Below are 20,824 nucleotides of genomic sequence, written 5' to 3' on the forward strand. Positions count from 1 at the left end.
CTGTGTAACTGATGTGAATGCTGGATTCTTCTTTGGGTCGGGTTCCGGGATCAGTCCCACAGTTTGGCTGTCCTCCAGATGACTGACTCACCTGTGTAACTTTCCGTGGCAAAGGTGTTATCGAAGCAGATCCTGAATTTCAAATTTATATTTTGCCAGGGTTTGCTGGGCCCGGTGCACTCAACATCTTTCACGGGAATTTCCTTGGGCTCAAAAGTCACTCGTGTGGCCACGTTAACAATTGGTCTAGATCTGCAAGTACCAGAAAATAAAAATATTCTACTAGTCCCTGTGGATCAAAGCTTCTATGTTTAGGTGAGGAGGGAAAGAGACACTACTATTTACTACGGGAGAGAAAGAAATGTAGGAGTTTAAAATTGTGGACGATCTTTAGATTCCATGGAAAAGGAAAAGCACTATGTTATACAATTAAACAATTACAGGTAGTCCTTGACTTACAACCATTCATTTAGTAGCTATTCAAAGTTACAATGGCAGTTAGACAAAACCAAACAGAGCATTTAATTAAATAATGGAAAACGTTTAATAAGGATATGTGAAGATTATGGGGAATAGATTTTGAGAATAATAGTTATAGCTATTGTTTGTATAAGATTTATTATTTGTAGTAAAATGACTATATTTTTTATGACCATCCACTGCAACATCCCCACGGTCATGTAATCAAAATCCAGAGATTTGGCCACAGGTTATGATGACGGTTGCCGTGTCCTGGGATCTTGTGATCGCCTTTTGCAACCTTATCTGTCTTACTAACAACTGCAGTGATTTGCTTAACAACTATGGCAAGAAAGATAGTAAAATGGGGCAAAACTCAGCTAACAAATGTCTTACTTAACAACAGAAATTTTGGGCTCAGTTACGGCCCTAAGTCAAAGAGTACCTGTAATTATAATTTAATTTGAGAAATAATTTTCCAGCTGAGACAGACTTTAATCTTCCTAAAATCCAGGGATTTTATTTCCAATAATTTACTCCTTCCCATCTCAGCCAATTAGAGAAAAGTCAATCACCTTCCGCAAAGTAAGAATGTTGTATTTTTTCTTTCCCCACAATTAATTATCTTTAACAAGAGGTAGAGTTTCCCTTTAATGTTTAATTCTATTTTTGAAACAGGAGAAAGAAGAAGTAAAATCAGATTGTTTCTCTTTCTCAAGATATATAGTAAATTTCATAACATAACACTAATTTCAAATTCCTTATCTTCACTATTTAAATGAAAAGTCTATTTTTGTTTGTTATTTTCAATTATTCTGCTGAAGCCTCAAGAAAGGAAAAATGAATCTTTGAAATATCTAAAGCCTATTTTTCTTTCTTTATAGTATCCTTTGAAGATAACAAAAAGTGAATTGCTTCCTACACGCTGAGAAATTTCCATTCTGTTGTCCATTTAGATGTAATCCTTTCTCAAGTTCCTTGTTATTGCTATAGGAAATGAAAATTCTTCTAATAAGTTCCCAGTTTAAGAAATACAGTAGCGGAAACTGAAAATATTGTTATGTGTCCCAAAACTGCTCTTCCCTTCACTTTCTGATCTTTCTTTCACTTTCTGAAGTCTTACGGCCACATCTGGGACAACCCAAGAATATGAACTCTCGGTCACTTACTGGAGCACCATCACCTTTCCCAAGGCTCCTACTGCTATGCTGGTGAGGCCATCTCCACTGAGGTCTGTCTTTCCATGGATGGACTGTCCAAAATATCTCAGACCAGGAGAAATGCTGGCTCCAGTAATTCTCTGCGGGAGATAAATGCTGTTGACTTAACTAGAAGTGAAGTTCCAGTCTGAAAGAGCCTTTTTAGACTGATTCCTTCAGAAAGCTGGTGCTTCAAAAACTAATCTTTTAAACTACATTTTACTGTTTCTATTCCACATTTTAGTATTTTTTTTTACTTTCTTGGAATGCTATAGATAGATGGTCATCCAAAAGTTTTTTTTTAATGTAGCTATCCTTCCAAGCCTGAAGTCAATGGTCTTTTCCATTTGTAATCCTCCTCCTACCATCCCCCCATAATTTCACATCCTTTTTTTCTTATTACAAAAGATCTACTAAGGAGTGATTGACAGAAGAGATGCAGGATTTCTTTGGCCAGTCATGTTGGCACTATTTATTCAAAGACATAACATTTGACAGACAGAAGAAGCCTTGTAGACCAGGGGTCTCCAACCTTGGCAACTTTAAGACTTGTGGACTTCAACTCCCAGAATTCCCCAGCCAGAGTTGAAGTCCAAAAGTCTTAAAGCTGTCAAGATTGGACATTCCTGTTGTAGGCCATCAACTCTCTAGCTCTAATGTCGTCCCAATCCAAGACTGACTTTCAGAATGTGAAGTGAATGTATCACAAGTGTTCTATGAACTCTTGTCGATGCATAGAAGTGTTCAGGGCAGTCTCTTGGCTAAATATCTATGGAGATTCTTAGTCATCCAGGTCATCGTTGTCCCAAAGGTGCTTTTTTAAAGAGGCAACTGGACTTTCTGGTTTTTCTTTGAAGATGTTTCATTTCTCATCCAAGAAGCTTCTTCAGCTCTGACTGCTGAAGAAGCTCTGACTGCTAGTTAGAGCTGAAGAAGCTTCTTGGATGAGAAGCAAAACATCTTCAAAGAAAAACCAGAAAGTCCAGTTGCCTCTTTAAAAAAGCACCTTTGGGAGTGTCGTGACTAGTTCAGTGGCCTGGGCTCATAGGATCCTTTAGTTTATTTATTTTACAAGTAACATTTTCTATTTGTTATATCCTTCAAACTGAATTCCCCCCTTGGTGATTTTACACACATATCCATGTAATTCACTGAACAATACGGAAACACTTGACCATTGGCATCTTCTGAGATGCCTACAGCTCTAACGTTTTGTAGTGGTTTCTAATCCAACTGTTACTCTAATCTGATCTACTTAGCTTTGGAGATCAGCAGCAAACAGCTGGATGGGGCATGTTAGCAAATCTCTCAGGTGAACCTAGCACGCTACACCATTGCTGTAGTCCTACCTGGCTATACTCCATAAGCAGAGTCTTCTCGTGGCTGTTGTAGATGTAGACCGCTCCCCTCTCTTCATCCTCTAAGGGAGCTCCTATAGCCACGTCTGTCTGTCTGTCTCCATTGACGTCTGCCAGATCTGTGATGGCTGCTCCAAATCTGCCCAAGGGGTATCCTAAATCCCCATTAAATTCTCCAAGGAGAATGAGATTATCCTGGAAGGAAAGATATCTTTGAAAGAGCGTCCACCCTCCAAATCTAGGACACCATGTGGGCACCTCACAGATGTGTTGGATATGCACAGGTAGTCCTCAACTTACAACCATAATTGACCCCAAAAATGATGTTGCTAAGCGAGACCTTTGTTAAATGAATTTTGTCCCATTTTACGACCTTTCTCGCCTCAGTTGTTAAGTGAATAACTGCAGTTGATAAGTGAGCAGTCCGGCTGACAAGTGAATCTGGCTTCCCCATTGATTTTGGTTGTCAGAAGGTCGCAAAAGGGGATCACGTGATCTTGGGACCCAGCAACTGTCATAAATATGAACCAGTTTCCAACCGCCTGAATTTTGATCACATGATCATACTGGAAACTTCATAACTGTGAAAAACGGCCGTAAGTCACTTTTTTCAGTGCTGCTGTAACTTTTGAACGGTCACTAAATGAACTGTTGTAAGTCAAGGACTACCTGTATTGCTCTGCCCATTTTTCTGGCTTACCCCTTTCCAGCCATACGCATAAACCCGGCCTCCTCTTGTTTCAGTGAAATATTGCTGGGCTCCAATAAGCAGCAGGTCTGTTTCCTGGTCACCCTCTATGTCCACGGCACAAAGCACCCCTCCAAAGTAGGAGCCAGTCTGCAAAAGGGACACCAAAACACACAGAATGAAAAGACAGAGTGCCAGCACAGGATCCCTAATCATAGATAATAACAGTTGACCTTTGTACTGTACTTTGAAATGATCACACACACACACACACACACACACACACGTATGTGTGTGTATATATATATGTGTGTGTGAGTGTCTGTGTGTCTGTGTGTGTATACCATGTGTATACGTGTGTTATGTATGTGTTTGGATAGATATACACTTTCTCCTGAGATCAGGCAACATGCTTTCATTTTTAGTGTCTGCCAGTGTGCTCTCAGTCAAAAATGACAATGAAGTTATTTTATCTTGACTTGTCCTCTCCACTCCTGTCCAGTCCAGTCCTATCCTACCCTACTCTACTCTATCCTTTCCTAACTTATCCCTATCCTATCCCTATTCTATTCTATCCTATCCAATCCTATCCTATCCCTATCCTATCCCTATCTTATCCCCATCCTATCCTATCCTATCCTATCCCTATCCAATCCTATCCTATCCCTATCGTATCCCTATCCTATCCCTATCCCTACCCCTACCCATATCCCTACCCCATCCCTATCCGTATCCCTATTCTATTCTATGCTATGCTATGCTATGCTATCCTATCCTATCCTACCCTATCCTATGCTATCCTATCCCTATCTTATCCCTATCCTATCCTACCCTACCCCTACCCTACTCTCCCTATCCTTTCCTAACATATCCCTATCCTATTCCTATCCTATCCTTATCCTATCCCTATCCTATCCTTATCCTATCCCTATCCTGTCCCTATCCTATCCTTATCCTATCCCTATCCTGTCCCTACCCTATTCTATCTTATCCTATCCTGTCCTGTCCTATCCTATCCTATCCTATCCTATCTTATCCTATCCTATCCTATCTTATCCTATCCTATCCTATCCTATCATATCCTATCTTATCCTATCCTATCCTATCTTATCCTATCCTATCCTACCCTACCCTATTCCTACCCTATACTACCTTATTGTCTTATCTTACCTTACCTTATAATCTAGTACATTTACATTGTCTGACAAAGTTTGGCCTGTTTGAACATTTGAACATACACTCTGGGTCTTAAACACATTACATTTGTTAATTGACAATATATTTGTAATCTCTTCCCTTGAATCTTCATCTGCAAAACCATCCCATCTCCCTCCATTTCTGTCCTCTCTCTCCCTCCCTCTCTCTCTCTTTCTCTCTCTCCCTGGGTACCCCATGTTTAATTATTCCATGCACCTGATGAAGTGTGCTACAGCTCACAAAAGTCACACAATAAAATGCATTTGTCAGTATTATCAGATCCCTTCTGATGTTTGTCATGTATAAATCCTATTTCAGTGAAGTGATCTACACACACAATATTTATAATTTTAAAAAGGTGCTATCAAGCTTTTTCTGATTTTGACTACCACAGACTTTGTGATTCTAGCTTAACCTCTCAGCCACTGCTATCTACTAGGGAAAGAGAAGGAGAGGAATCTTGATTAGGTTTTCTTGGGCCACCACAACCATCCTTTTCCTATCAGGATTTCCCAACCTTGGCAATTTCCAGGTATATAGACTTCAACTCTTAGAATTCCACAGCCAGCCTGGCCACTGCGGAGAATTCTGGGAGTTGAAGTCCACTCAACCTCAATTTGGCAAGGTTGGGAAACATTAGCCTAGTTCTAATAATGAGGATAGGCAGTAGTGGACCAAAACATCTAGAAAGTTCCTTATGACTAGAAGACCTTCAAAGTTCCTTTCAACTCTATGATTCTATTTTTTCTTCTTTACCTGTTGCCCTTTAATTTCTTGCTTTAATGTCCAGTTCTCAGTTTTGGCATCAACCTCAAATATGAGGACCCTTCCAATATGTTGGTATCGAGGGGCACCAACGGCGTAGAACACTTTCTGATGATGCTGGAGAAAACTTAGTGTGTACCCTGTGAAGGTTAAAAACATGATGGATGGACATCCCACAGAAGGGTTAGACTAATGTTTGTCAATCTTGGAAGCTTTCAAGATGTGTGGACATCAACTCCTTAAATTCATGCTGGCTGGGGAATTTTTGGGAGTTGTAGTCCACAGATTTTCCAGCTGCAAAGGTTGAGAAACATTGAGTTAGACTGAGGGCCTTTTGCACAACAAAGCAGCTTCTTCTTCAATTCTATAATAGGAAAGATTAGACATTCTGCCTGGGTTTACACACTGTTTTACATCAAATCTTGTTTTCACTACAGCTTCTTAAATAAGTCACAATAGCTAGATTTATACATTACATTAAATTTGGTGTACTTACTAAGGAAAGCATATCAGTACAACTAGGTTTATACAAAATGCTAATCAGCAGGCCATATGTTTATAAACCACAATCCCTGGGTTCACACATTATGTTAAATTGCTTTTTTTAACAATTGGTATTTAGAGATCTATATAAATAATTGAGTCTGTGCAGCCATCAAGGCTATAGGCAAAGGTTTCATAGAATAGAACCCTTCATAGGAGTTACTGTACTCACTTTATACCCAAATACTTATTGGATATTACTATATGTAGTCTTCGACTTACAACCATTTGTTTAGTGACTATTTGAAGTTACAACCACACTGAGAAAGTGACTGATGACTGTTTTTCACACTTATGACTGTGGTAGCATGCCCATAATCACATGATCAAAATTCAGGCACTTGGCAACTGGCTCAAATGTATGACGGTTGTAGTACCTTGGGGGGGGGGGTCACCTTTTGTGATCTTCTGACAAGAAAAGTTAATGGGGAAGCCAAATTCACTTAACAACTGTGTTACTATCTTAACAACTACAGTTTTCCACTTAACACGTATGGAAAGAAAGGTTGTAAAATGAGGCAAAACCCAGTTTACAACTTAGCAAGAGAAATTTTGGGCTCAGTTCTGGTCATAAGTCGAGGATTACCTGTATTCAAGTTTGTGAATAATTTTAAATATATTTGTAACAACAAGAAGCGATCACAAGATTGAAAGACAGGTCTGACTCATAACCCTTTGTACCATAGGAAAGATGGCAATGTATCGCCCAATTCTATAGGATAAGCAAAACAAAAAACTAACTTCAGTTTGTGCAAACATCCAGATCCACCTTCCATAAACCGGCACCCAGAACGGCCACGGTCTTCAGCCAACACATGATGATGGATATGAAAGAGTGGTTCAGATTTTATTGGCATCCTCTACTCACCCAAGTAGGCCCCTTCCATCTCTTTCCGGACTGAGGGAGTTGTGATGAATCTTTCACCAGCAAAATCCTTCTGCTGCTCCAGAATGCCCCCGGCCCAGTTGTCAGCACCCACAGCACCAAGAATCACCCGACCCTGCAGACCAATAAGATCTTGCTTTTCAAAGGGAGATCACCAGGAAGCAGAGATAGCAACCTTATAATATGCTCATTCGGAGGCGTTCTCAGCCCTGATTTTTCTTTAAAAACAAATGTTTTAGGGATGATGAATCCATACCAGTGTTTCTCAACCTCGGCAACTTTAAGATGTATGGACTTCAACTCCCAAAATTCCCCAGCCAGCATAATCTGGTTATGTGATCAAAATCCAGGCACTTGCAACTGACATGTATTTATGACAGTTGTAGCATCCTGAGGTCACATGATCTCCATTTTCAATCTTCCCAACCAGTGGTGGGATTCAAATTTTTTACTACAGTTCTGTGGGCATGGCTTGGTGGGTGTGGTGTGGCTTGGTGGGCATGGCATCTCCATTCCCGCCCTATTCCAGGGGAAAGATAACTGCAAAATCCCTATTCCCTCCCCACCCCACTAACCTGCTTTCCAGCTCCATTCTCCTGTGCAGGGCAACAAAAGAAGATCCAGCCAATCAGCTGGGCCTCGGGAGGCGGAGAATAGATGGGGACGGGGCCAGTTAGAGGTGGTGTTTTCCGGTTCTCCCAACTACTCAAAATTTCCACTATTGGTTCTCCAGAACTGGTCAGAACCTGCTGAATACCATCTCTGTTCCCAGCCAAAGTCAATGGGAGAAGCTGGATTTGCTCACCAACTATGTGATTCACTTAACAATTGTGGTGATTTGCTTAACCATTGTGGCAAAAAAGGTCGAAAAATCAGGAAAAACTTATTTAAAAATCATGTTACTTAGCAATGGAAATTCTGGTCCCAACTGAGATCATAAGTCAAGTCCATAGGTGGGAGGGGCAAGGGGGTCTTTCCAATCCTTCAGCCTCACCTGGGATATATCTGCACTGAATCCGCTGGATGACAATTCCAGGTGGAAGGATCTGCTGTCACTGGTGCCTGTCATGAAGAAAGATGCGGAAATGTTTTTATTTTTTGAGCCAGTTTCACAAGGGGTGAGATATTAATATTGTTGTAATACATTAATCAGTTCAGTATTCAGCTAGTGGGAATAACATGTGTATAGGAGTTAGGGGTTCTTAAATGCATTTTTTAAATATCTCAGTTTTCACCACCACCACCCCTTTGTTTATTTGAAAGGAAAAAATGTTTTCTATTTGCATTTTGTATTTTACCTTTTTTTTCAATAAAATAAAAATAGGTCATGAAGAAAGATGGGAGAGAGGGATGGCGGAGGCCTTTTCACAACCCTTTGCCCCCTCCCATCCCAGAAAACAAGGGTAAGAAAATGCAAATTTGGAGCGTATTGCCAGCACATGTCCACATATAGACAAATCTAGAGATTTGGTGATAGACACATGTCCACATATAGACAAATTTAGAGATTTGGTGATCTACATTGCCAATCCCACATACAGATATGGAAAATGACTGGGGAGTGGGAAGGTCGGTCCTCTGAGGTGGGAAGGTCGGTCCTCTAAGTGCATTTCCTCACACCGAGCTCCCTCAGCCAAGGTATTTGTGGAATGAATGAAAGGATAGGGACTAGGCCAGAGACTCTGGTGCCCTAAAAGGCTGGAAATTTATCAGTTCTCTTTTCAAGGTTGATTTCTATTGCTTGGTAAGGTTTGTTGGAAATTCTGCCCTCCAAGGCCTATCTTAGAAGCTCCAGGCCTGTTGGGCAAAGCACATATGTTGGAAGGCTCTAGAGTAAGGCTCTCCAAACTAGAAAACTCTTAAGACTTGTGGACTTCAACTTCCATCTGGCTGAAGAATTCTGGCAGTTGAAGTCCACAAGCCTTAAAGTTGCCGAATTTGGAGAACTCTCCTATAGTGGCATAGGAGGAGTTCCTCAACGTGGCATCATGGAGATCTGTAGAGAACATCTTCCCAGATTCACAAGCTCTTATTGCTGGTAGAAAGGTAGTCAAAATTGATCTGGAGAGCACCAATATGAAGAAAGCAGTAAACATACAGCTATATAGAAAGTCCCCAATTTATCAGGGTTTCTTTTTTTCATATCAAATTTCAAACACAATTAAGATTCTGTTTTAAAAGCAGACTGAGGTAGCATTTTTCCCTCAGTCTCTCCATGGAGGCTCCCGGTGTGCCCAACTTACCTTCAATGGCAAAGATATTAGACTGGAGATCATTGAAACTGTCTTTGAGCTGATCAAAGCTGGCAAGAATTTTAAAAAATTGACTTTTGGGTTCTGAGGCAATCAGTTTGAGATTCTTTTGGGACTCAGGTGCATTAAGGTGATTACCAATCTGGAGAGACAAGGAAGGAATTATTAAGATAATACTTTGCATTTCTATAGTCAGCCTTTAAAAACATTGAAAGATGCAGAAAAAGGAAAGAGCAATAAGGGAACGGGAAGCTGTAAAGAATCAAGTACAGGTCGTCCTTGACTTACAACAGTTCATTTAGTGACCATTCAAAGTTACAAAGGCACTGAAAAAAAGTGACTTATGACCATTTTCCACACTCACGACTGTTGCAGCATCCCTATAGTCTCGTGATTTACATTTGGATGCTTGACAACTGGTTCATATTTATGACGATTGCCGTGTCCTGGGGTAATGTGATCCTCTTTTGCGACCTTCTGACAAGCAAAGTCAATGGGGAAGCCAGGTTCATTTAACAACCGTGTTACTAACAACTACTGCAGTGATTCACTTAACAACAGTGACAAGAGTGGTTGTCAAATGGGGCAAAGCTCACTTAACCAATTTCTCACTTGGCAACATAAAGGATATAACTCCCTTTTTTTCAATGTTGTTGTAACTTAAAACAGTTGCTAAATGAATGGTCATAAGTGGAGGACTGTACATGAGAATTTGATACATATGGGTAGTCCTCCACTTACAACCATTCATATAGCAACTATTCAAAGTTACAGCAGCCACTGAAAAAAAGGGACTTATAACTGATCCTTGCATTTATGGCTCTCACAGCATCTCCGGGGTTACGTGATCAATATGTGGGCACTTGGCAACCCCCACATATTTATGATGGTTGTAGCACGTGATTCCCAACCAGCTTCCAGCTAGCAAAATCAATGGAGGAAGACAGATTTAGCAAATGTAGCAAAAAAACAAAAAAGGCAATAAAATTAGGCACAGCTCACTTAACTTGCCTAACTTGGCAATAGAAATTCTTATTCCAACTGTTGTTATAAGTTGAGGACCATCTGTACAGGTGTAGAATTAACTTTTATTAATGCCTGAAAAAAAATCTGATCTTATTGACTGAAATATACTTCTTCGCTTTTCTCCTTTTGAACTCATGTTTACATATTAACAATTAATGTAAGGAATAAGGCAGATCACTTCGATATTGCTTGGTGGACCTCTCCATTAGACTGATGGATGGCACCTCTGGATACTTTACCCCAATGATTAGGCGCAAAATGTTCTTTTTCTTGACAGCTTCTATATGTCCCCTGTCCCTGTCTGAGGCGTCCCCATCCGTGATAATGACAATCACTTTGTTTGCTTCTTTTCGGGTGCCACGTTCGGGAATGAAGACTTCATTTCTGCCACCAGAAAACACAGGAATTATTATCTAAATCATTGTTCCTTGAACTTGCCAACATGGTGTTGCAGTCCACACATTTTACAAATGGCAGTTTCGAGAAACACAGATCTAAACCAAGGAAAATGCGGAGTGCACTTTAATTATTGGGACCTGAAGGCACATTCATAACTTTAAACATGCATTTGGCCTCTAGCGGTCTTGCCATAATTTGATCCTTCCAGACGCGATCAGGCTAAAAGGATACTAACACAACAAGGCTATCTGCTGGGGTGAATTGAGGTTAAGGCTACTATTTATGGAAGGTATCTAATTTGGAAAGCTGTATCAGCTAAAAGCTAATAGGGGTAATCCTTGACTTACAAATATTCATTTAGTGACAGTTCAAATTTATAACGGCACTGAAAAAATGAATTATGATCACTTTTCACACTTACAACTGGTGCAGCTTCCCTATGGACATGTTATCAAATTTTGGATGCATGGCAACTGGTTCATATTTATGACGGTTGCAGTGTCCTGGGGTCATGTGATCACCTTTTGAGACTTTCTGACAAGCAAAGTCAATGGGGAAGCCAGATTCACTTAACAACCATATTACTAATTGAAGAACTGCAGTGATTCACTTAACAATTGTGGCTAAGAAGGTCATAAAATGAGGCAAAACTCACTTTATCACTGTCTCACAATTAGCAACAGGAATTTTGGGCTCAATGATGGTTGTAAGTCAAGGACTATTTTTACCTTTTGCCATACCACAACACAAAATTCATACTACTCTCTTCACTCACCTCACCATAACCAAACTACATGCGGAGTGCAGTGTTTTTTATCAGCTGGTTTGTACAACACAGTAAACTAAGCCAGGGAATAATCATGACTAAACTATTTAACTATGACTTTAGTGTCATATAACATGGCACGCCACAGTCACCCCAGTAATTCCACTTCGTCGTGGCTGGATGACTGAAACATCCAGGTTTTAGTTTTCCAAACATTTTCTTAAGACAGTAAAAAGTAACAAGTGACTTGCAAGATGTTTTAGACTGGAAAAGGTGCATATTCCTTTTCAGCTTTATGTCCCCATTTCATCCTGGTGGGAATATCAGAACCAAGAAAGTCACTCCAGTTTTCCACTCATCTAACCATGGATTAGAAACATGATTGTACTACAATAAACCAGCTTTAGGCAACACGCTCAAGTGAATTAGGCAAAATGTAATTTCAAACTGTACTTAAAGCCCCCCTGTCCCTCCAGTGCAATGCACATTCCAGATCTGGATGGCCTGCTTGATTCATCACCAGATGTTTCTATGCAATTGTGATCTAAATCTTTAGAAAAGGCACAACATTTTAAATCTCCAACTTGACTGGATTTCTTCTCAAGCTGCTCTCTCCCCCTCCAACCTCCTGCCACCGAAAGGAAACTACTCACGCCACAAATTTGATAGCTTTGAAGGTGTTTGTTATTTGCTCAGCATGAACTACATTGGCCAAGAGCTTTTCAGGATTTGGGTCACTGGTGTAGTTGTTAAAATCAAATTCGAGTTTGGCATCTTCTGAAAACTGCACAGCAGCAAACTGGAAGGGTAGAAAGAGAAAGAGACTGCTGTTAATGGCACGGCTGGAAAGATCTTTTGCAAAACACAGCATGCCTCACATTGTCAAAGTGGTCGGATGAAAGGGTTAGGGTTGAAAATCATTAATGTTAATCTGGAGTCAACATAGAATCTTAAAAACTATAAAAAGAATTTCCCAGCCCTGATTATAATTATGGCAGTCTCCTTAATTAAGGCAGAGTCGTTTTGAATGATTTTTTAAAATCAACTTCTGATAAGTTACCCTTGATGAAATGAGAGTTAATGGATCCACTTTCTTCCTGTGGATCCACAATTACAACACTTAGCCGAAATGGAGAGGTCCGACCTCAAGTGCCTTCCTTCCTTCCCTCTCTCCCTCCTGTTGTGCGAACTTACAGAAGAGGCAAATTAATGTTTTTAATGGTTATGTCTTCTGATACACCAACTCAGCGTAGTAAAGAAATACTCTTGAGGGAGGGAGGGAGGAGTGGATGGACAGAAGGAGAAGAAGGAGGCAGAGGGAGGAGAGGAAGGAAGGAGTGGATAGATGGGAGAGGGAGGGAGGAGAAGAGAGGAGGAAGGAAGGAAAGAAGGAAGGAAGGATCTTTCTCCATGGCACGTAAGTTAATTCTGCCTCTTAAAAAATTCAAGTTTCTTATGCAGAACCCACCCAGTACATGATAATCAGTAAAAACACCTTACATGTACAGAACTATTCCACAATTCTTTCATGACGTCAATCATGAACTCCTTAATAGTCATGAATTCAGATGTTTTCATGCTTGCTGACCCGTCAAAAAGAAACACCAGGTCCACTTTTCCTTTCAGGCACTCTGTGGGGTGAAAAAAGCGAAAACATCTCAGGTGAAAAAAGGGCAATTGGGATTTCTAAACTGTTGAGGAATTTCCTGTTGATGGTGCGTCAAAAATTAAATAGACTCCTGGATAAGGGCATATATGAAGCTGAACAGAAACTAAACTGGATTCGATTAAATATTCCCCAAGGGTTTAATAACTCCTTTCTTCTGTTATGTTAACCATTACAATTAAAATATTAATAATGATGCATCTCCTTACTTTGATATCCAGTTGTTATGTTCTTGGGGTTGTGCAGTTTGGTAGCAAACAGGTAGCAGATTCCACTTACATAAAGATTTTTGTCACAGTGTTGTTCAATGCCTGGCCCACATGTCTGCAGAAGAGAAAGTTTTACTGTTCCTATTGTTATCAAGAAAATGAAGGAAACTGGAGACAAAGAAATGCAGAGGTTAGTGGCGATATAAAAAGCAAAGGGGATGTTGGGATTCTCAGAAAAGAGATCCAGAAGAGCAATGAAGATCTTCAGTCCAGGATGACCCACTCCTATGACCTATGCTCTTCTGGATTTCCTTAAATTGGTACCTTTTAGAGCAGAGGTTTTCAAACTTGACAGCTTTAAGACTTGTGGAGTCATGTTAGCTCAGGAATTCTGGGAGTTGAAGTTCACAAGTCTTAAACTTGCCAAGTTTGAAGACCCTTGTTTTAGAGATTTGGGATTGTAACCCCAGAAGAGATTCTGAAGACCCAACTCTTCTAGAAATTGATAAGTTGGAGAGATCTGAGCTAAATTAAATGAATCATTCCACCTTTGGCCCTGAGCAGAATGCTAATATAATAGATGAAACAGGCCTTCTCAGTTGTGGCCCTTTCTCTCTAGAACTCATGGCCCCCAGAAACATGCTTGGTTTTCTCATTCTTGGTTTTCTGGGAGCTTCTGAACAGTTTTCATTTTAGAAACAGTTTTGATTATTCCAATACTTAGTGAGATTAGAGCAGCCATCAGAATTTATGTTTGTTTATGTTGATTTTGGGGGGTACTTGGCTTGTTTTTCTTCATGCAAACCTTTTACCATCAGACTGAAGAACATCATCACTGCAGGAAGGCGTAGAGTTTGCTAGCTCTTTATGTTAAGTATGGAGAATAACGGAGACCAGACATCTGACCAGTGACTTCAACTCTTTAATAAAGTGATAGAACATAACAGAGCAATGCTATGGGCAGCAGTAACCCTTTTATAGGGTTAGCTGCTGCCTTATTAACCAATGAAACTGTGCAACAAGTTCAAACTACTGACCAATAAGGACAGTCCCAAAAGTGGCCAATCAGGGACTGGTTCTGGTCCAATCCCAAGTTGTTGTATAAGGACCAATCAAGTGTGCAGGTTTTCAACCCCTAATTTGCATTTAGGTTATTCATTTTTATTGATTCACAACACCCCTCCCCCTTGGGTTCCGTTTGAGGGGAGCTGTGATAAAATCCTCAAGATAGGCAGGCCGTTTGGTCTGCCTGGATGATTTCCGAGGCTCCACCGGGTTTTGTCTAATGTCCGGTTCCGGTGGAGCGTTTGGATGACCTTTGTTAAATTCTATTTCGCTGCACGGCGATTCCGTGCTGCATTCACTGTGGTTGTCTCTGCTACTGCGTGTTTCTTCGGGGTTTTGCAGTTCGTTTTCCCCGTATTAAAGTTCCCTGAAGACGTCAACTCCCTCCCCGCTTCACGCCCGGTGCTTCGCTGGGCTGTAGGGCTCCGTTGACCTGCTATTAGTTGTATCAAAGTCAATTCCCTCGATACTCCCTCCCCTTGAGTTGGTGAACCGGGAAGTCATGGCCGCTGGGTGGTAATCTCGATCGGAGCTGGTCTATGTGGCGTTTCCACACCCTCCCATCGTCTGTTAGCAGGCGGTAAGATCTAGGCCCGGTGAGGTGGGTAATGCAGTTGCGGTATCCATAACGGGTCGCCGGAAAAGTTTTTTGCAAAGATTAAATCGCCTACCTTAAATTCCCGGCATTTGCTGCTGGAGCCGAAAGGTTTTTCCGGTGCGAAAGCAGGGTGGAGCGGTCAGGTGCGATCGTATTTTCCGCCCATAAGAAGTTCAGCGGGTGTTTTGTTGGTCACGCTGTAGGGGCGTGATGTGCTGCAATAAGAGAATTCGATTGATTTTCTCGTCGATGTTGCCAAATTCCATTTTGTGCAGGGTCTTTTTCACAAATTGTACCATGCGTTTTGCACGATCCATTCGCCGCAGGGTGCGCGGGCGAGGTTAGCGCATGGCGGATGCCCCGATCAGCAAGATATTGTTCAAAGGGCAATGCAGTGAACTGTGGGCCGTTGTCCGAGACCAACACGTCCGGAAACCCGTGTGTGGCAAATAGTCTGTTTAATTTATTAATAACTGAGTCAGTTGTAGTTGTGTGCATTCGATGAATCTCGAGCCAGTTAGAATAGGCTCGACAGTAATCAGGAAAGTGTGACCTTTGGTAGGCCCCGCAAAGTCAATATGAATACGGGACCACGGTCCCCTCGGCGTTTCCCATTCGGTTGGGCTTGCTTTAGGTGGGCGTTGCTGATGTCCTGGCAACGCTGGCACGAGCGACCCAGGCCTCGATTCTTTGTCGATTCCCGCCACCAAGCATAGCTGCGTGCGAGTGCTTTCATCCGCACAATGCCCAGATGTCCCTCATGCAATACCGCCAACACAGTCTGTTGCAATTTGCCAGGATTACGACTCGATCGCCCCACAAGATACAGCCTTTTTGGGAAAACAGCTCAGTTTGGCGGGCTTTGAAGGGCGCCCATTCAGGTGCAATTTGGTCCGTCGGCCACCCCGTTCAACCCAGCGTAGTATGTGTTGCAGAACTGGGTCACGTTTCGTTTCAAAAGCAATGTCTCTAGCCGTCAAGGGTGGTGCCTGTAGAGCTTCAATCTGTAGTGTTGAGAGGGTTGGGGCTGGATCCACAACAGCGTCTGGGAGCGGTGTTCTGCTCAATGCATCGGCGTGGAGAATCGATTTCCCGGGCGGTGTTGCAAGGTGTAGTTGTAGGCCGCCAGGAATTCAGACCAACGGGTCATTCTGGGGGACAATATACGGGGTTGGTCTATTACCCGCAATGATCCCCAGTAGCGGTTTATGATCAGTGATTATTGTAAACGCATACGGCCATAAACATATTCATGAAATCTTTTAACTGCAGCAACAATAGCTAAAGCTTCTTTGTCCAGCTGACTATAATTTCGTTCAGCTTTAGCTAAGGTTCGCGAAAAAAAGCGATGGGGGCCTCTGCTCCGTTTGGTAACACGTGGGCCAGAATTGCCCCAACCCCAAAGGTGATGCATCACACGTGATAGTGAGCGGCAGAGTCTCGTTGTACTGCATAAGTACTGAATCAGAAGTTAGCAATTTCTTTACTTGTTGGAAAGCATGTTGTTCCCGTTGTCCCCAAACCCACGTTGCTTTTTGTCTAATAGTCTATGCAATGGTTCAGCTACTGTTGCTTTGTGGGGTAAAAACACATTATAGAAATTGATAAGTCCAAGGAACGCCTGTAGGTCTGCCTTGTTCCTTGGAGTGGGTGCCTTTAATTGCTCGTAATTTGTCTTCGGTGGGATGAATTCTTGGCTGTCCAGGAGATATCCCAAAATTCTACTTTTTCGGTACATAACTGGCATTTATCTTTTTTTACTCTGAGGCCTGCATTTTGGAATCTTCGTAAAACCTCTCTGAGTCGTTTTCTAGGATGTCTTTGTTAGGTGCGGCGATGAGTACATCGTCGAAATATGGGACAACGCCTTTTATCCCTTGTAACAACCTTTCCATTAAACTCTGGAAGATTCCAGGGGCGATGCTTACCCCGAATTGGAGCCGGTTGCATTTAAATGCGCCCCTATGTGTTACGATCGTTTGCGCCTCGGCTGTGGTTGGGTCTACAGGCAATTGTTGATACGCCTGGGCTAAATCTAGTTTGGCGAAAACTTTTCCGCCGCCCAGAGAATGGAGTAAATGTTGCACTACCGGTAGTGGATAAGCACTTTGCTGCAGTGCGTGGTTTAATGTGGCCCGGTAGTCTCCGCAAATTCTTAGGGACCCATCAGGCTTGATAGGCGTCACTATCGGGGTTTCCCAACGGGCGTGGTCGGTGGGTTCCAGTACGCCCTGCGCTATCAGCTTATCGAGTTGTTCGTCGATTTTAGACTTTAAAGCGAACGGCACCCGACACGGCTTAAGGCGGATGGGTGCTATTTCAGGGTTCAAGTTAAACGAGATTGGGGTCCCCTTATACTTGCCTAGTCCGTTCGAAAACGTTTTGGAATTCTTGCACGAGTGCTTCCTCCCAATCGACGCTTTCAGCCTTGTGGACTCCGGCTACAGTGATTCCGAGCGGCCTGAACCATTGGAGGCCTAGAAGACTAGGCCTGTCTCAATCCACGACAGTCAGTGGTAGTGCGGACGGTGCGGTCCTTGAATGAGACCTGGAATCTGCGGGACCCGACGACGGGAATTCGGTTGCCCTGATAGTCTTTGAGTATAACCCTTTGAGGGTTAAGGTCTTGGCGGCGAATCGTTGGAAGGAGCTGTTGGAGCGTTTTCCACGACACCATCGAGAGGGAAGATCCCGAGTCTACCTCCATCACGCAAGGTTTGTTTTCGATGGCGACCTTTACTCGGATTTTCCCAGCATCAAGGGATGTAAGCGTGGCCTATGGTGATTGTTTGGTGGGTCTCTTCCCGCTGGGTTTCTTCACGCCTGGTGGAAGTGGTGGACGGTTTGTTTCTGTAGGAGTGGTTTAATTTTTCTCGGTGTGTGCGAAGAATCCTGAAGACTGGCATTCGGCCTGTCGGGGTTTGGAGTTTTGTTTGCTTCTGCAAACCTTTGCGATGTGACCTCGTCTCCGCAATTTCGGCAGAGCGCGTCGAGGAATTTGCAGCCGGATCGTGGGTGATTGGATCCACAACCGGCACACGGTCGAAAGGAGTATTGTGTGGACTGATCTCGCTCCGTTCGCAGTCGGTTGACCTCTTCCCCATCGCTGTCGGACGGGGACTCTAGGTCTTCGTGGTGAGTTGATACCGGGTGTCTCTCTGTGCGAGGCGAGGTATCCGTGGCGAGTTTGATTACGTGGCGGTGCATTGGTGCGGCACATTCGGGCTGCCGACTTCTTGGTCGCCTCTGCTGCCGAGGCTTCTTTAAGGGCATTGGTGAGGCTGATGTCCCCCTTAGCCATAATTTTGCTCTGGATAGCGCCGTCTTCTAGGCCCAGAACCAGGTGGTCCCGGAGGGCTTCTTCCTAAGTCTGCGAACCCACAGAGGCCTCCTAGGTTCCGGAGGTCCGCGATGTAATTGGCAAGGCTTTCGCCCTTCCGTTGGTCCCTCTGGTAATATTCGTGTCTTCTTACTAGGGTTGGTACGGTGGGCGCATAGTGAGCCCGTAGTAACGGCTCGAGGACGTCCCAGTCCATTTCTTTTACCTCTGCTGGCTTGGCAAGCGACTTTGCCATTTTAAACACGGTTGGTCCACAATGAGTTAGAAAGATAGCTCTTTTTTGCCGGTTGTCGCATCTTTCAAATTGTTGGTTTCCAGAAACATCTGGAACCGATCCATGTAAGGCCTCCCAGTCTTCGGTTTCTGGGTTGAATGGAGCGGGTGGTACGACACCGCTGGCCATGTTGCCGTTGATGGTGCGTGTTCGACCACGTGCTCTGTTAGTTGCTCTGTAGGTTAGTCAGCTCTTCGGTCTCCGAATCCCACCTTCGTCGCCAGTGTTAAGTATGGAGAATAACGGAGACCAGACATCTGACCAGTGACTTCAACTCTTTAATAAAGTGATAGAACATAACAGAGCAATGCTATGGGCAGCAGTAACCCTTTTATAGGGTTAGCTGCTGCCTTATTAACCAATGAAACTGTGCAACAAGTTCAAACTACTGACCAATAAGGACAGTCCCAAAAGTGGCCAATCAGGGACTGGTTCTGGTCCAATCCCAAGTTGTTGTATAAGGACCAATCAAGTGTGCAGGTTTTCAACCCCTAATTTGCATTTAGGTTATTCATTTTTATTGATTCACAACACTTTATATGTGGTATCTTATCCTATCAACCTTGATTGGGGTGTTGTTTCTTCCCTGACTGGTTTTTTTAAAATAAATTTTTATTCTTTAAAAAACAAAAAATACAAAAATCTCATTTCCATTAACAGTTATTGTGTCATTGTATATACATGTTTCTTGTTTTGTGACTATACATTATTTTTATCCTTATTCTTCACCCATTCGTACCACCTCTCCCATGTCGCATAGTATTCTCGATCCTCTTTGCCTTTCAGTTCCATAGTGAATTTATCTAGTTCAGCACAGTCCATTATTTTTTGAATCAGAACTTCATCTGGTGGTATTTTATCACTCTTCCAATTTTGTGCTAATGTGATTCTTCCTGCAGTTAAGATGTGTACAATAAGTATCTTTTATCTTTACTCAAATTCCTTTTAATCATACCTAATAAAAAAAGGTTCAGGTTCCAATTTCAATTTATATTTTGTAATCTCAAAAAGCCATCTCTGTATTTTCTTCCAGTATTTTTTGACCTCTATACATTGCCACCACATATGGAAAAACGTTCCTTTCTTTTGTTTGCACTTGCAGCATTCCGGTTTTAAGGTTGGATACATTTTCGCCAGTCGTGCCGGTGCTAAGTGCCATCCACAAAACATTTTATATTGATTTTCTTTGAATGCCATCACCTTGATTGGTTTTTGGATGGGCATAATCTCTCCTTTGATTATTCTTGTCCATTTGGTGCTTCCCTTAATAGGTGTGGGATGAAAAAGGATGTCTAAGGAGATTCTCAGTCATCCAGGTCATGGTTGTCACAAAGGTGCCTTTTAAAAGAGGCAACTGGACTGTCTTTGTTTTTCCTTGAAGACATTTCACTTCTCAGAACTGAGTCAGAACTGAAGAAGCTTCTTGGAGGAGAAGCAAAATGTCTTCAAGGAAAAACAAAGAAAGCCCAGTTGCCTCTTGAAAAAACACCTTTGGGGTGATGAAGAAACTTATTAAAAAAAATCCCAAAGAAGCACCTGAAGGAATTCTCTGATATATGTAGATTTGGCTTGGTCTAAGATGTCTATGTTTCTCCTTTACAACTGGGATTGAACAGGTCAGTGTGTTGTGAAATTAAGGAGTTTTTATTGTGTCTCCTGACTGTCAATTGATGTTTGTGTGTATATTCTCTCAATGTTCTGCCTGTTGTGCCCCACATAATGGTTTTCACTGTTTTTCCACTTGCAGATGAATCCTGTTATGTCTTCCTTGGCTGCGGGTCTTTGGGTTGCTTAGGATGGTCTGGATAGATTTTGTTGGTTTATGGGCTATCACTATGCCTAGGATTGCATGGTGGAAGCTTCAAAGAAATATTTGAAGGGTAAATATATCCCTTTCATGGTTAGGAATTTGGATAGTTATTGGATGTGTTCTGTACAGTCATTAACATACTTGTAAACGCCGCGCGGTGCTTGGTCAAGACGCACGGCGAGCTGATTGGCCGAGCGAGCCGCACTGATTGGCCCGCCGTGAATCTCCCGCGATTGGTGGAAACTAATCGCGGGAGATTCAAAGCGGTGCCATTGGCCGCGGCTGCCGCGGCCAAGGAATAAAAGCCGCCGCTTTGCCTTTAGA

The 20,824-nt window shown here is 42.4% G+C and overlaps 1 protein-coding gene across 1 annotated transcript in view; it reads right to left on the reverse strand.

The window, feature by feature from the left end:
* ITGAL (integrin subunit alpha L) overlaps positions 1-20,824 on the reverse strand; it is an 85,063-nt gene that overhangs the window by 26,546 nt on the left and 37,693 nt on the right. The window contains exons 5-16 of the mRNA XM_026682273.2: positions 13,414-13,528; positions 13,039-13,169; positions 12,192-12,337; positions 10,613-10,757; positions 9,339-9,489; positions 8,090-8,157; positions 7,078-7,210; positions 5,658-5,806; positions 3,717-3,854; positions 3,008-3,211; positions 1,629-1,759; positions 92-252 (exon numbers count right to left, since the gene is read on the reverse strand). Coding sequence (XP_026538058.1) covers positions 92-252; positions 1,629-1,759; positions 3,008-3,211; positions 3,717-3,854; positions 5,658-5,806; positions 7,078-7,210; positions 8,090-8,157; positions 9,339-9,489; positions 10,613-10,757; positions 12,192-12,337; positions 13,039-13,169; positions 13,414-13,528 — 1,672 coding nt within the window. The remainder of the gene's footprint in view (positions 1-91; positions 253-1,628; positions 1,760-3,007; positions 3,212-3,716; positions 3,855-5,657; positions 5,807-7,077; positions 7,211-8,089; positions 8,158-9,338; positions 9,490-10,612; positions 10,758-12,191; positions 12,338-13,038; positions 13,170-13,413; positions 13,529-20,824) is intronic.

This window comes from Notechis scutatus, chromosome Z, assembly GCF_049901735.1.
Source record: "Notechis scutatus isolate UNSWTSFEM ecotype Mainland chromosome Z, rNotScu1.2, whole genome shotgun sequence".
Classification (NCBI taxonomy): domain Eukaryota; kingdom Metazoa; phylum Chordata; class Lepidosauria; order Squamata; family Elapidae; genus Notechis; species Notechis scutatus.